The 15,046-nt window shown below is 62.1% G+C and overlaps 2 protein-coding genes across 5 annotated transcripts in view; one reads left to right on the top strand and one right to left on the bottom strand.

Moving 5' to 3' along the window:
- Window positions 1-2,497: 2,497 nt before the first annotated feature.
- On the bottom strand, window positions 2,498-5,331 carry HES2 (hes family bHLH transcription factor 2). Its single transcript, XM_004272332.3, has 4 exons — window positions 4,888-5,331; window positions 4,698-4,793; window positions 4,301-4,400; window positions 2,498-4,209 (listed from the first exon to the last, which is right to left on the bottom strand). Exons 1-4 carry the CDS (start codon window positions 4,930-4,932, stop codon window positions 3,959-3,961), a joined length of 492 nt encoding a protein of 163 aa, XP_004272380.1. The 5' UTR covers window positions 4,933-5,331; the 3' UTR covers window positions 2,498-3,958.
- Window positions 5,332-10,054: 4,723 nt separating this feature from the next.
- ESPN (espin) overlaps window positions 10,055-15,046 on the top strand; it is a 31,732-nt gene continuing 26,740 nt past the window's right edge. For 3 of the 4 annotated variants that reach the window (XM_033432813.2, XM_033432812.2, XM_004272333.4), the window contains exons 1-2: window positions 10,055-10,535; window positions 13,626-13,819. In XM_033432813.2, coding sequence (XP_033288704.1) covers window positions 10,242-10,535; window positions 13,626-13,819 — 488 coding nt within the window. In that variant the 5' untranslated portion in view covers window positions 10,055-10,241. The remainder of the gene's footprint in view (window positions 10,536-13,625; window positions 13,820-15,046) is intronic. The other variant, XM_049711244.1, reaches the window with a different exon arrangement.

The raw sequence follows: 15,046 nt of genomic DNA, 5'->3' as shown, positions 1-15,046 counted from the left end.
ACAGGGACGCACACGCGCACGCAGGCACCCAGCACCCCAGAGATGCACCCACACGGGGAAGGGGGCCAGGCAAAAAGTAAAACCAAGGGAAATAACACCATTGGGTGGGTTAGTTCTCTGGACCGGCTATAGCAAGCTGGTGTGTGTGTGTGTGTGTGTGTGTGTGTGTGTGTGTGTGTGTGTGTGTGTGTGTGTGTGTGTTAAATAACCAATTATTGCTTTAACAATCTCTTGTCACTTTATTTTTAATTTTTTGGCTGTGCCGCGTGGCATGTGGGATCTTCGTTCCCCAACCAGGGATCGAACCGGCGCCCCCTGAATTGGAACCACAGAGTCTTAACCACTGGACCACCAGAGAAGTCCCACCCTGGTGTGTTTTTAAAAAGTAAATATGGGGGACTTCCCTGGTGGCTCAGTGTTTAAGAATCTGCTTGCCAATGCAGGGGACACGGGTTCGAGCCCCGTTCCGGGAAGATCCCACGTGCCACGGAGCAGCTAAGCCCGTTTGCCACAACTACTGAGCCTGCACTCTGGAGCCCACAAGCCACAGCTGCTGAGCCCGTGTGCAACAACTACTGAAGCCAGCACGCCTAGAGCCTGTGCTCCACAACAAGAGAAGCCACTGCAGTGAGAAGCTCGCACACCGCAACGAAGAGTAGCCCACACTCGCTGCAACTAGAGAAGGCCCGTGCATAGCAACGAAGATGCAACGCAACCAAAAATTAATTAATTAAAAAAAAATTAGGGCTTCTCTGGTGGCGCAGTTGTTGAGAGCCCGCCTGCCGATGCAGGGGACACGGGTTCGTGCCTCGGTCCGGGAAGATCCCACATGCCGCGGAGCGGCTGGGCCCGTGAGCCATGGCCGCTGAGCCTGCGCGTCCGGAGCCTGTGCTCCGCAACGGGAGAGGCCACAACAGTGAGAGGCCCACGTACCGCAAAAAAAAAAAAAATTAAATTAAATATGGAGTCTTCCCTGGCGGTCCAGTGGTTAAGACTCTGCACTGCCAATGCAGGGGGCAAGGGTTCAATCCCTGGTCAGGGAACTAAGATCCCACATGCCTTGCGACAAGGCCAAAAAAAAAAAAGTAAAAAAAAAAAAAGTAAATATGGCTGCTTATTGATGTTTCGAGTAGGAGGTGGCTGCCTGCACATGATGGGGACATGCTGCCGCTGTCTCCAGAGTGGTCACCCCAAAGCACGGTGGCGAGGATTCTTCAAAGCCACAGATTTTTCCAGATGTTCCCCGCAGGCTATGTTCATTCTGATCCTATTCCGGATAAACCAGTGGAAGACTCATCCTCAGAGTCTGGGCTTCACAGATGGAGCAGAGTAATTTGTAAATGTTTATTAGAGGAGTCCTCCTTGGCAACCTGCTCTTTATCCTCATGGAAACGAGATCTGCCCTCTCCACATCAACTGCTGCTAGGGGACAGGTGGGGCCTGGCCCCAGCCGGAACCTCCCCGACAGCTCAGTGCTCTGATTGTCCTTAGGTCATTGGTCCATTTCACCCACTGGTTTATGAGACATGGGAGCCTTGCCTCTAACCAAGCGTGATAACCAGACAGAGTTAGACTCGGTCGTCACGGGACCAGAACAGAGAGGACATTGCAAGAGCTGTTCACTGGGCACTCTGTGAGCCTTATAAGGGTCATTAAATGCCCCCGAGCGAGGCGGCTTCCCACCCACGCAGAAGCAGCCCGCTCTGCCCTCGGCTCACCTTTGGCCATGAGACAGGGCTCTGGGAATACCTGGGGAGCTGCCAGGGGGAGGCGCCCGCAGGGGCCCTGTAGGGGAGGGATGTGGGCGTCCCTATTTCACAGGCCCAACTCAGAGGACCAGCTGAGACCTCCTAGGCAGGTCTTGCACGTCCCTGCTGGGAAACTGGCTTCTCGCCTCAGGCCCAGAGCCTCACCCACCCAGGCATGTCTCAGCTCCTTGCCAAGGCCTGACTGGCCTCCGGCTCAGATCCCCAGAATACCTGACCCTGTGTGTCACTGGCCTACCTACATGCCTCGTCCCTGACTGCTTGGATTGTGGCTTGATTGGGGTCAGATCAACGAGAGTCACAGAGTTGGGGACCCAGATGGGGCTCAGAAGCAAGCAGTGGTGGAAAGGAGGAGAGGGGCCTCTGGTTGGTCAGTTTTTACCGAATTTCGACCCATACTGAAAGTTCTTATTTAAAGGGACAAGGAGTCTGCCCAGTTTGTGCCGATGGATGGGAGTCCTTGACCCGAGGGGGAAACCTGAACTCTCGCGGTGAGCGTGGGCTTGTGGGTTACGTGGCCCCCTCCACTCGTTCCTGGCAGCTCAGGAAAGCAGGCTTGCGTTCCCAGGAACTGCCCTCCCTACTCTCCACACCCTTCCCCACATTTGTCCCGGGGAGCTCATGCTCTGGTGTGGCAGCTTTTCAAAGTGATATTAGGGCTCGGGGGATAGGAGTTGAGGCAACAGCCAGTCTGTCAGGGTTCAGTAGAGTGTGGGCCCGTCACATCACCCTTTCGTTGGCTCACCATGTTTATTGAGGACCCACCACGTGCCGAGTTCCTTGGGGACAGAGCGGTACACTCAGCCCCAGCCCTGCCCCGCAGGAGCTTACAGTCCAGCCAGCTGGGCCCAGACAGGCGGTAGGACAGCCCACCTTGCTGGGGGCTCACCTGCTGTCTTCACATTGACTTCTTCAGTAATGCCCACCGCTTCCCCACATCCTGCCACCAGAATCAGTGCCATGGTCATCATGGGTTTATGTGGCATAGCTCAATTTAGTGACCCCCCCATCAGCTCTATCTTCTTGCTCCTAGTGCCCTGGTCCTAGTGCACAGGCTGTTGGACCGGAGACCGGGGGGAGGACTCGCAACCTCCCACAAATGCTCAGCGAATCCCCACGAGATGCTGGGAACATGACTGAGAGTGGGCCACAGATGCTCCGGCCTTCTCCTGGGCTCCACAGCACCCCACCACCACCCCTGGACCTTTGAAGGCTCTCTGGCTTCCATGGGGAGGAAAGGAAAGTCTTAAGAACAAGTTGCTTCCAGTTATCTGTCCTGACAGTAGCAGAGAGCAGTTCAAAAGAGAAGATGAGAAAGGCGGATTCCTGTTCCTTAACCTGCTGTGTCACCCCTTGAATTTCTGCTGCTCCAGGACATGGGACCTGCTCACCTCACACTGGCACACCAGCTCTGTGCTGGACCTGGGCCCTTCAAGGTGGCAAGCTTCCTTAAGGCCACAGGGTACCCTCATTCTTGTCCCACCCCTTCTTCACACCCCAAGACCACCTGGCCTGGTGTGTGGTACACAGGTGTTAACTTAATGCTTGGGGAAATAAATCCTCCCCAAGACTACCTAAAGAAGTCCCCACCCCCAGGGACACAGAGCCCCAGCTGCATCCTGTCCCTATAATTGGAAGCTTTAGGCAGGGAGCCCAGGAGTGGAGGTCATGGCTCCCCAGCCTTCAAAGCCCCTCAGGCCATTGCTGCTGTGTGCCCAGAGGTTAGCAAGCTGAGCTGGCGAGAAGGCAGGTTCAAGCAGGGCTGGGAGGGTGGTGACCAGTCAGAGCAGACTGCTGCACCTGGCTCAGGTGAGCTCCTGGCCCAGCCCTTGGGCTGGTGCCAGCACTGGGGCAGGTGTGTGGGCTGCCCAGGCAGCAGTGGCTGGCCCAGCTCTAGAACCCTTCCACCAACTGGGGTGGGAGGCTTTTTCTTCTCCCTGCAGCCACCTGCCCCTTCACCTCTAGCCCAGACACCCCAAGTTGGGACTGAGAGTGGGCCTCTCCTCTTATTTCCTGAGCCTCCATGGAGGTCAGTCTGCCACACAGCTCACAAACATCCGGGTCTGGCCAGGTTGTAGGTAGCAGGCTGGTCCCCCGTGGTGGGAAGGAAAGCCGCCACCAAGCGCTTCCTCAGTCCGTCCAGCATTCCTGGTCCCACGCTGTCAGCAGGGTCCCGTGGGCCGGCCAGGGGACTACCAGGGCCGCCAGAGGCCTGGATCCCGAGGAGGCGCAGGTGGCAAGGGCGCCGGCGGCGGGGAGGGCGCGGGCGGGCCGCAGGAGTTCCCCGCGCGCCCGCCGTCGGGGGTGGCGCTGGCCGCCCTCCGGCGCAAGTGCTCCAGCAGGCGAGCGCTCACGGCGGGCTCCAGGACACGGCGGGTGTGTAGCACGCGGGCCAGGCGCGCCAGGCAGGCTCGGTAGCCCTCGCGGTAGCTGTCGGAGGGCGCTGCGGACGGAGAAAGGCATGAGGCGCGGGGTGGAGTGAGGGGCGCGGGGCGCGGAGCCGGGCCGGGGCGGGGCGGGGCAGGGTCACTCACTGGGCGCTGCCGTCGGGCAGGAGGACGCAGGCAGCTCCTGCAGGAAGCGCACGGTCATTTCCAGGATGTCCGCTTTCTCCAGCTTCGAGAAGTGGGAGCTCTGCGCCCGGCCAGAAGGAGAGGGACAGAGAAAGGGACAAACAAGACAGAGCTCCGGCAGGCTGCCGTGAGTACCGCGCTCCCAGGAGCTGGTGCCGGGCCTGCCGTAGCCCGCGGTGGGTCGGCTCCGCCGAGCCTGTCCTACCCGGGCTCAGCCTCGGGCGCCGCGCGTTGTCCCCTCGTCGGCTTCTCCGGCAAGGGCATCTCGGCCCGCCAGGCCTCCTCGCCCCGCGCCCCGGGAGCCCCCTACCCCCAGCCCCAGTGCGCCCGGCCTGTAACCGAGCGCCCCGGCACTCACCTCCCTGCCCAGCAGCGACAGGATGAGGCCCTTGAGCTGGCTCAGGCTCTCGTTGATGCGCGCGCGGCGGCGCTTCTCCAGCAGTGGCTTCAGGCTCTGCAGGCGGGCGCGAAGGCCGCGGTTACAAGGGTTGCCGTCCAGGCCCCCGCCCCCGCCGCTCTGCGCCCTGCCGCCAGGCCCCGGCTCCTACCTTGCGCAGCTCCGCCGGGTCCCCTGCCCTCCGAGGCAGCCCCATGCTCGGCGGGAAAGCGGCGCCGCTGCCGGGCCCGCGCGTGGGAGACTTGTGCCCGCCCAGACACCGAGCGCAGACCGAGGCCCGCAGAGAGGTGTGGTGCGCAGCCGGAGCAGACGCCAGTGGAGCGCGCGCCACGCCCGCAGCCCGGCTTTAAGGAGGCAGCGCGCCCGCTCCGCCCCGTCCCGCCCCGCGGAGCCAGTCCGCCTGTGGGTCCCACCTCCGCCTTTGTTCCTGCGCGGGGTTGGGGCGGAAGGGGGCACGGCGGAGGCCCCGAGTTCCCGCTCCAGGCCTTCGAGTCCCATCTGCTGCGATCCCGGGGCGCCCTCCTCCCAGAGCACCTGCAGGGGTGTGTGTGGGCGCCATCGAAGCCCTCGCTGCCCTGACCCTCGGGCAGGAGGCGAGCGGGTGGCGCCAGGCCCTTGTCCCTTCTTGTCCAACGCCGCCCTTCTTCCCTCATTCGGGATCAGCGCCTCCTCTGAGCCCCGCCCTGGGCTTGGGCAGGTTACCCAGCGGCGGCAGGACCCCCAAGTCCCGGGCCTCACGGAGCTACCACTCGGGTTTCTACTATGGGGAGGGACTCGGCCCACCAGTTGTTCTGCGGGGCTGTAAGGGGAGACTGAGGCCCGGAAAGAGACCTCAACTTGCTCCGGCTCTAACGACTGGAAACTGGCCAGGCAGAACTAGGGCCCCGGTGGCTGCATAGAATTCTCCGGCCCTCACCGAGTTAGGGACCACCTGGTTCCCCTGTCCTCGGTTTTGAACGGGGAAACTGAGGCCCAGAGAAAACGAGGCAACCCAGGAGCGCCCGGAACTCATTTGCATTTCACTGGCTCCAGCTCCGGGCTCCCACCTACAGGACCGGCGGAGCTCACGTGACGGGCGGGGCGGGCAGTCCTGGGCGCCAGCTCTTTGCTGCCCATCTCCTCCGTCCGGGCCCGCCTCCTCGCCGCGTAGCTGGTGCTGCCGCAAACTGGCTGGGCGTCCCCCGCCCATCTGCTCGGAACTGCCCTCCGTCAACCGGCTGGCGGACTGCCGGGCCGACCCGCGGGCGGATGGCGGGCTGGACCCACCTAGCCAGGCCGGGAGGAGGAACCACAGGGCGGAGCCTACCGGCGCTGTCCTGGGTGCTGGACGGGGCCCCTCCCCTCCGCCGCGCAAACCCCATCTCCGCGCGCCACCTTCGACGCTCCGCCTAAGTCCCCTCGGCCGCGTGCTCCCCAAGCAGGGCTTGAGAAGACCAGCGCGCCCATCAGGAAGGAGCCCGGAGCATCCGGGCGAGTGGGAGCTCACGCCACCCGTACCTGACTGGCCACCACTTATGGAGCACATGCTGTATGTCAAGCGCCTTTCGGCCCTCCTTTCCATTATCCCCCTAACAGTCCTAACTATGAGAATAAGTCAACACATCTAGCGGAGCAGAGCCTGGGCATGCCTGAGCCACTGTCTCCTCAAATTGAATCGTTGAGCTCAGGGTACCTATGGGCCGGCCTCCTCCAAGGTTATTAAATGTCCTCTCTCTCTCTCTCTCTTTTGGCCACACGGCCTGGCTTGCGATCTTAGTTCCCCGACTAGGGACTGAGCCCGTGTACTTGGCAGTGAAAGCGCGGAGTCCTAACCACTGGACCACCATAGAATTACCTCATTAATTATTCTTTAGGGGCTCAAGAAAAGGACTTCATGGATCCTTAACTGATGCCCCACATGCCACCCCTGGCCACACACACTGGCTCACTCAGCTCTGTGCCGACAGGCCCCCCTGCACCAACATCTGCATCCTTGCTGAGATGCCCTGAAACTAGCTCCTGGGGAGGAAGGTTCTTTCTAGAACATCCCCCTCCATGCCTGTGGACCACGGTTTGAAGCCTGGAGGGTGGGGAAGCAGACTCCATTTTCAGTTACCCCAGATTTTAAGTCTCTCCTGTCTTCTCCTATTGCTGTTCCCTTCAACCAAAGGATTCTGGGGGTTTTGCTGGTTACCTGGAGGAAGAAGTCATTTATAACCAGGGGAACTTAGGTAAGACAACCAAGTGGACAGGGTATGGGGGTGCAGGTTTTAGGGAAGCTGGAACCACTTAGGGTACAGTGGGGACACACTCCACCTGGGTGCCTGCTCTTGGGTGGGGGGAGAGGTCTGAACAGGTGTTTTCCACACAACAGGTGGGCAGATGGCCTGATCCCAGCAGAAGAATGAGAGGAAGCCTCCTGGTGGGGGAGGGAGCCCCTCAACTGACATCTGGAGTGTGGGAGACATTGTGGGTGCTCTGGGAAAGGGGAACTTCAGGTGCAGAGGGAAGAAGGGCACAGCAGGGTCAGCCTCTGTGAGTGTCAGCCCCTGAGCTTTGCCCCTTTCTATTTGTGCCACTGTGGACAAGATACGTTAAAAAACCAAACCAGGGCTTCCCTGGTGGCGCAGTGGTTGAGAGTCCGCCTGCCGAGGCAGGGGACACGGGTTCGTGCCCCGGTCCGGGAGGATCCCACATGCCGCGGAGCGGCTGGGCCCGTGAGCCATGGCCGCTGGGCCTGCGCGTCCAGAGCCTGTGCTTCGCAACGGGAGAGGCCACGGCAGTGAGAGGCCCGCGTAAAGCAAAAAAAAAAAAAAAAAAAAAAAACCAAACCAAACAAACAATGTAAAAGAATGAAATTAGAACATTCTCTAGCACCATACACAAAGATAAGCTCAAAATGGATTAAAGCCCTAAATGTAAGACTGGATACTATAAAACCCTTAGAGGAAAGCATCAGCAGAACACCCTCTGACATAAAGCACAGCAAGATTTTTTTGATGCACCTCCTAGAGTAATGAAAATAAAAACAAAAAATAAACAAATGGGATCTGATTAAACTTAAAAGCTTTTGCACAGCAAAGGAAACCATAAACAAAACCAAACAAACAAATTTTAAAGAAAAACTCCCTGTGCCTCAGTTTCCCCAGCTGTAAAATGGGTATAGTGTTGTACCTCTCTCATAGCATCCCTATGGGGTTAAATATGCAGGTGAAACCTGGCATGGTGCCTGGTAAGCAGTAGGGCTTCCAAAAATATGTTCTTGCTGGCGTGGGTTCGCTAGAGATGCTGAGCAGGACCCCGTGGACCCAGTGCAGCCCAGAAAGGACACAGAAGGCCTGGATCTCAGCCTGACTTTGGCATCCTCAGAAAGGAGTCTGACAAGATGGTCAGCAAGGATGAGTGCTCACGCGTGACTTTTATGGAGATGTCTCTGTCAGCAGCGGGAGCGGCTCAGGTTGTCTCTCCTGCCTTGCCCAGTGCCATAGCAGCAGCACGTCACCCTCATCTGGACCCCAAAATGACAAAACCATGTGACAGTTGAGGGTGTCCAGGACCAGGGGAGCCAACATGGGAGTGCAGGGATTTTTTTTTTTTTTCCATGGAGGAAGCACAAGGGAGGGGCCCTCAAGATAAGCCATTTAGCTCTTTGTCATCAAAGCACCCCTGCCACTCGCAGGCCTCAGGGTACAGCTGCGCTCGGTGGGCTAGAGGAGGGCAGCTGTGGCAGGCACCAAGAGCCAGTCGAAGCACTGAGGCTGACAGGATAAGACGCCTCCCTCCCCTTGTCGCCTTGGGTAGGGGTCCCAGACCCCAGCCGTCATAGGTCCCATGGGAGAGTGAGGCAGGTCTGGCGTGGTGAAAGTGGCTGGAAACCCACCTGGCCACTCAGGCCCAGAGGCTCCAGTTTAGGCGGGTGCCATGGAGCACTGGAGCCCATTGCACGTGGCGCCACCTGGTGTTGGTCCCAGGGACTTGGATTCCCACTGTTCCCGGAAGCCGCTTCCCTCTAAGGCATTTCCAGCACCATCCTGTGCCTGTCCCGCTACCCGCTGGGTGAAATAGCCCAGTGCACAGCCCTCACGGGGCTTCAGTGGGGAGGTGGGGGGTGACGGGGAGGGCGGGGAGGAAGGGCACAGGAAGTTTCAAAGTTGCCGATGTGCTGACTGTGCTCCCACAGCTACACAGCTCCTATCTTCTAGCAGTTCTTCCTCCTGTCCAGCCTGCTGTGCCTCCCTCCAGCTCCCACGAAGGGCTTCCGGCCAAGCAGGCAGGGTGGTTTGGCGCACGTGTGCTCTTCTGGCCCGCTGCCCTCCCAGGGCCATCCTGTCCCCTTGGGGAGGGGTCCTGGCCCTGCTCTCCGGGCAGCTGCTCTGGCGCACCTCCCCATTGCCCCCCAGCCCTTGCTTTCCCGTCTCTCTCCATTCGGCAGCCCCGGGCCCTCGAGCTCACGATTGACTCCCCCACCTCAGACAGACAGCCAGCGGCAGCTCTGGGTGCTCGCTGAGGCCAGGGTCTCTAGATCCGGAAACCGGAGCCCACCAGGCATTACTGTCCTTTTCCCCTTCTCTCCCTCCCTGCCTCCGGGAGGCTACGTGGGCAGTTCTTGGGGGTCTGGAGGGACCGAGGAGGGCTGAGCGCCCAGCACCCATGGCCACCTGCCAGGGCATAGACCCAGAGCCCCAGAGCCCCTGAGGGACTTGTTAGGCCTGTTCCTAGCGCACGGCCTTTGCCCTTGAAGTCTCGCACGCCTGGAATGCGCCTACGTACGCACCTTTGAATAAAGCCCAGCCCACCGCACCTCCCCTTTCCCCGACTGCCCACGTAGCCCCTATAACTTACTAAGTCCCCGTTTTCCTGCTCTGATCACACTTGTCACTCTCTGGAACTGCGGTCATCGTTTGCTGGCTCGTGTCCCCCAGCGCCTAGGAACTGGCACTGGGTGGATGAATCAGTTCGTCTGGGGGCTCTGCCCGCCAGCGCATGGACGGCTCTGATCACCGGGGTCTGCTTTTTTTTTTAAATATTTTGGCTGCACGGCGCGGCCTGTGGGATCTTATTTCTCCGAGTAGGGATCGAACCCGCGCCCCACGCATTGGGAGCGCCGATTCTTGACCACTGGACGAGCAAGGGAAGTCCCGGGGTCTGCTTTTCGACCGGAGGTAAATATGGAGAGAAGTCCCTGGGCGCACCGCCTCTGTCACCGGAGTCCGGCCCTCGGCGCTGCTGCGGCTGGCGGGCGGGCGGGGGACTCGGACCGCGGCGGGCGGGGCCGGGCGGAGGCGGCGCGGGGGGCGGGCCCGAGGCTTAGGCTGGGCGCCGCGGGGGCCCCCAGCCCCAGAGCGCGGCGGAGGCGGAGCGGAGCGGGCGAGGCAGCGCGGGGCCGAGGCCGGGCCGGCAGCCGCTCCGCCTCCCCACTCGCAGGCCCCGACGGTCGCGCCGCGGGCTCTCCCGGTGCCCGAGGACAGACGCATGGCGCCCCGGGAGCCGCGCTGAGCCCCGGGTCGCGGCGCCGCGGGCGGCACCATGGCCCTGGAGCGGACGCTTCAGGCGGCGCGCCAGGGCGACCTGGACGTGCTGAGGTCCCTGCACGCCGCCCGCCTGCTGGGGCCCTCGCTGCGCGACCCGCTGGACGCGTTGCCAGTGCACCACGCGGCCCGCGCCGGCAAGCTGCATTGTCTGCGCTTCCTGGTGGAGGAGGCCGGTCTGCCCGCAGCGGCCAGCGCGCGCAACGGCGCCACGCCGGCCCACGACGCCGCCGCCACCGGCCACCTCAGCTGCCTGATGTGGCTGCTCTCTCAGGGCGGCTGCAGAGTGCAGGTGAGTCCGCGCCGCGCACGGGGCACCCGGGGGGGCTTTCTCCCCAGGAGAGAGTTCTGGTCTGGAGCCCTCGGGTCTTAAGGGGGGGTGGGCTTGGGAGCTCCCTCCAGAGGGCTTGGGGCGGGGTGGGCTCCCCGGGTTGAGAGTACCCGGGCAGATGCCCTGGCAAGCCCTGGCCACTGCCTAGAAGAGCATCTGGGTGATAGGAAACCAGAATGGAATGGGGCTCAACTGGGGGGTGGGGGAAACACAGTGATCCAGGGAGTCCTGGAGAGTGGGCAGGGGAGGGGGACAAAGGGCCTGGAGTCAGAAGCCCATGTCATCCAGGATCAGGTCTGGGAAGTGGCAGGGGGCCGGGGTGGGGTGGGGGCGGTTTGCACAAAATCCTACAGCCCACCCCAGGCTGAGGTGCGTGTGCCCCTAAGGCGAGGGGAGGGTGGAGGCTGGTAATGGGGGGGGGCCTCCCAAGGACCTGAGCTGATCCCAGGACATCGGCACCTTCTGGCCTCCCAGCTGCTTCAGCCCAGCCCGAGTCTTCCTGCCCTGAGACCCCAGTGGGTCTCAGTCAATGGCCACCAGGCTGGTGTTAGCCAACCTGGCCTCTCCTGATCTGGAGAAGGCAGCTCAGGCCCTCACGTGTAGCTCTCCTGCTGAATCCTGCTGGACGCAGAGCATCCAGCAGGTTCCAGGCCCGGGGATTCAGGTGCGCCCCTGATCTCCGGGAGCCGCCAGTCCACGGGGGCAGTGAACAGCAAGCACACAGTCTAGAAAGTAAACCAGGTAACGCCAGGTACTGCTAGGCCACGTGGTGGGGAGCGACGGGAGCTGCGTGGGCAAGGTGGCCAGGGAAGGCCCCTCCGTGGAGTGACCTCTGAAGGGAGTCTCGGCTGATGGGAGGGAAGTGGCCAGGTGATGACCAGAGAACTCCAAGCCCAAGGAGCAGGGAGTACAAAGCCCTGAGGGGGACGCATCTTGTCCTGTAGCAGGGACGGCAGGGAGGCGAGCATGTTTGCAGCGGGGTGAGGGAGGGAGAAAACCGCAGGGCCGGGTCCCAGAGGGTCTCATAGGCTGGCGTTAGGAATTTGCCCGATACTGTGGTTGTAGGGCAAAGCCAGTGGAGGGAGGAACAGAACTGATTTCCCACTTACAAGGACCACTGTGTTAACTGGATACAGCAGGAGAGGAAGCAGGGCCGACTCTGAGCTGGCTGGCTGTGTCCTGGCGGTGCCCAGACCCCATCCCCCCACCTCCTGGCCTCAGGATGGCCAGGCCTCCCATCCCACCCTTCCTGGGAGATGGCCTGGCCCCTTATCTCTGGGCTAGCTCTGTTATCAGGAGTTCCTGGCACATGGTCCCTGCCCACTCTTTTGGGAGGTGGCATGCCTTCCCGATCCCGGTGTCCGACCTTGGCCAGAAGCCTCCCCAGCACAAGGAGCAGGCGGCCTTGTGCCCGGCTTATCAAGTCTCCCACCCTCTTGCCCCAGCGGCTTGGGTGCTGGGGGCGAAGTGTGTGTGTAGGGGGAGGATGACCTAGATCCGGGGCCCTGCTCAGCTCAGGGAGATAAGCAGCTTTAGGGTACGGGCCATAGCACGTGAGGCTCCTGGGGCCTACGTAGCTGTTGGAGATTGGAGACAGGCTCCTGGGGCCTACGTAGCTGTTGGAGCTTGGAGACAGGTCAGAGGCCTGTGATTCTCTCCTTACTGCCACCCTCACCCAGAGGCCCAGAGCCATCAGGACCCCCTGGAGCCTCAGACCCACAATCCCCAAGGCCAGTGGGAAGTGAGGGCCTTTCTCAAGAGCTGGGGCGCAGGGCATACTTCACTATGGGCCTGTCTGGGTCACCCCTAGCCAGCCTTTTCCCCTGGGCTCAGGAGGACAGACTGCGCCTGTCTCTGGTTTTCCCCAGGCATTCCACACACAGGAGTCTCAGCATCGCCCTCCGCTTCCTCTGCACTGTTTTCTCTGCCCCCCCTTCCTCCTGCCTCTCTTCTTGCCCAACAGCCGGTCTGTTTGCCCCCCACCCCGTAGCCCCTAACTGTGACCTCCCCGTCGTGCCCCTGGGCCCTGTTCCCTCTGTCCCCTCTTTTCCCTGCATTTCTTAGAGGAGCTTCAGAGGTTCTCATGCTACTGAGATTCACCTTCCTTAAGCTCAGGGTCTCTCCAGCACCCCCTGCCTTGGCCACACCTGTTCCCAAATGCCCTCTCTCGGGGCGGGGGCGGAGGTCCACGGCTGCCCCACCCCCTTCCCCGAGCCCCTGCCCAGCTCCCTGCCCACCTCTCCGTCCCCCCACGTGCTTAGTGCTGGGAGCTCATTCTGTTCTAGAACCGGTGCCCACTGTCCCAAACTCCCAGCCTCTGAGTCCAGCCTTCTGGGTGTCTGTCTGTCTTGGCCTGCAGGTCACATAAGCAGCGTTTGCCAACCCCCTCCCGCAAGAGACACGCACACCTGGATGTTCACGGAAGACGCATTCAACACTCCTGGGCCTAAACCATCAGCCCCTTTGGGGTGCCTGGGAGGGGTCTTGCCCAAGCCCTTCCCAGGGGCTGCCTCTATCCCACACGTACCACCACTGGCTGACTGCCCCGGCCCTGCCCACCAGTAGCCAGCGGCAAGGACATAGCCTGTTCGGGGCGGGGGGCTGCGAGCAGGGAGTCCGCTGGTGGTGGGGCAGTTCTCTGCACTGAGGTTGGGTCGTTGGACATGCGTCAACCCGGAGGCCTCTCCCCTTGTGAGACCTGGGGACGAAGAGAGGGAGCAGGCAGGGGTTGGGCGCAGGGGCTGCTCCCCCGACCCCTGACAGCAGGGCCCAACAACCCACTCTTCCTGGCCCAGCGGCTCCCTCAGGTGTCCCCTGAGCACCTGGGTGACAGGCAGGTGCTCCTGCTGGGGCGATGACAGCGTGCCCTGCGGGCCTCAGAAAGCCCAGCATGAATGGCATCGTGCTGCCGCTATGGACTGAGCTTCAAAGAGGGCCAGTCAGGTGCCTGAGGACAGAACTGCCCCAGTGGCTGGTGGGAGGCAGGACGCGGTCCGAGCGGGGGGTGGGGGCAGGGCCAGGCCTTAGGACTAACGGGCTCTCCTCCCACAGGACAGAGACAACTCTGGTGCCACAGTCCTGCACCTGGCTGCCCGCTTCGGCCACCCCGAGGTGGTGAACTGGCTGCTGCGTCACGGCGGTGGGGACCCCACCGTGGCCACAGACACAGGCGCCCTGCCTCTTCACTACGCCGCCGCCAAAGGAGACTTCCCCTCCCTGAGGCTCCTCGTCGGCCACCACCCTGAGTAAGGACCCTCCGCTTCAGGGGGCCTCTGGGTGGGGCGGGCCAGGGCTCTGGGGGGTGCCTGTAGTCGGCCCTGCCCCTCCAGCACGCCGGGGGAATTAGTGCTTCTGGGCCATCCCCGTGGCCAGGGGCCTGGCCAGAGACAGCTCCCACCGAAGCTGAAAGTTCTCCCCTCCTGGTGGGCAGACACAGGCCCCAGAGCCCTGCAAGCAGACACTCCCCCGGTACGAGCTGCACTCGAGCCGCAGCGGCTGTGCACGCAGAGCCCTTGTGCATCTCCAGGGTGCTTCCAGCCTGCAGCAGGCGGCTCTCCGGCTCTGACCTGTGCTAATCTGCAAGACTGTCCTAAGTGGGACGTAGGGGTGAAGAGCGTCTCCTCGACCCCCAGTCAAGAAGGAGGGGGAGCCACGTCAGTTACCCAGCAGTGATGGGAGACTCCTGGGCCCTCAGCCCCCGCCTGTCAGAGGGCAGCTTGTCCTCTCCTGTGGCCGGTCAGCTCATTCCCACTCGCCAGGGGGATGGGGCTCCCGAACCTCCCCGGCCCTCGCGAGGAGAGCGGCTGGTCTGAGAACGCAGCTGAGCAGTGGGCTGGGCACGCCCCAGGGTGGGATGGGGTGTGCAGAAGAATGGGGTTCACTGAAGAGCACGGGAGTCGTGGGGACGGGGTCCTGGGGGAGGGAGGGAGCCAGGTGCACCCAGAGGGAGGCAGGGGTCCTGGGGGAAAGCCACCCAGACCCTGTCTGAGGGAGTGGGACATCAGTGGCCCTGGGGCTCTGCCTGGTGACCTTCGTCAGTTCAAGGGGGTACCTGGGAAATAAGTGGTGACAGAGGACCCAGCCTCAGGAGGAGAGCAGTCACAGGGTGGGAGGGTCTGTCCTTACCCCTGGCTCCACTCCTAAGGGTGCCTGCCCGGCCACTGGGCACCAGGGAGCAGCAGGAGGCCAGCCTGGCCCCGTGGCCCGCTGGCAGGGTGGCTGCGTCTGGCAGCCCCTTGGGTGCAGGCATGCCGGTGTGGATACAGAGCAGCTCAAAGCCCCCAGGCCGGGACCAGGACGGCTGAGCCTGGCTCATTCTTGCTAAGCAAGGGGTTCCCTGGTTTGATTCGTGCAAGACCAGCCGGGGGTCTCCTCACAGCCATCCCTGCCAGAGGCCACTGGGCACCACTCTGGCGTGAACCCTCTGCTCCTGGACGAGCTAAGGTCTGGGTCACACCCAAATCAGTGGGATT

This window comes from Orcinus orca, chromosome 1, assembly GCF_937001465.1.
Source record: "Orcinus orca chromosome 1, mOrcOrc1.1, whole genome shotgun sequence".
NCBI classification, from domain to species: domain Eukaryota; kingdom Metazoa; phylum Chordata; class Mammalia; order Artiodactyla; family Delphinidae; genus Orcinus; species Orcinus orca.
Note: the sequence above shows the minus strand (reverse complement) of the source record. Positions and strands in the feature narration are given on the sequence as shown.

Bases quoted from the DNA above. Each gene is read 5' to 3' on its own strand.
- HES2 (XM_004272332.3), bottom strand. From the start codon at position 4,932: ATGGGGCTGCCTCGGAGGGCAGGGGACCCGGCGGAGCTGCGCAAG. The intron at 4,794-4,887 runs GTAGGAGCCGGG...GCCCGCCTGCAG, and splicing joins ACCCGGCGGAGCTGCGCAAG to AGCCTGAAGCCACTGCTGGA. The intron at 4,210-4,300 runs GTGAGTGACCCT...CTCCGTCCGCAG, and splicing joins CTGCCCGACGGCAGCGCCCA to CGCCCTCCGACAGCTACCGC.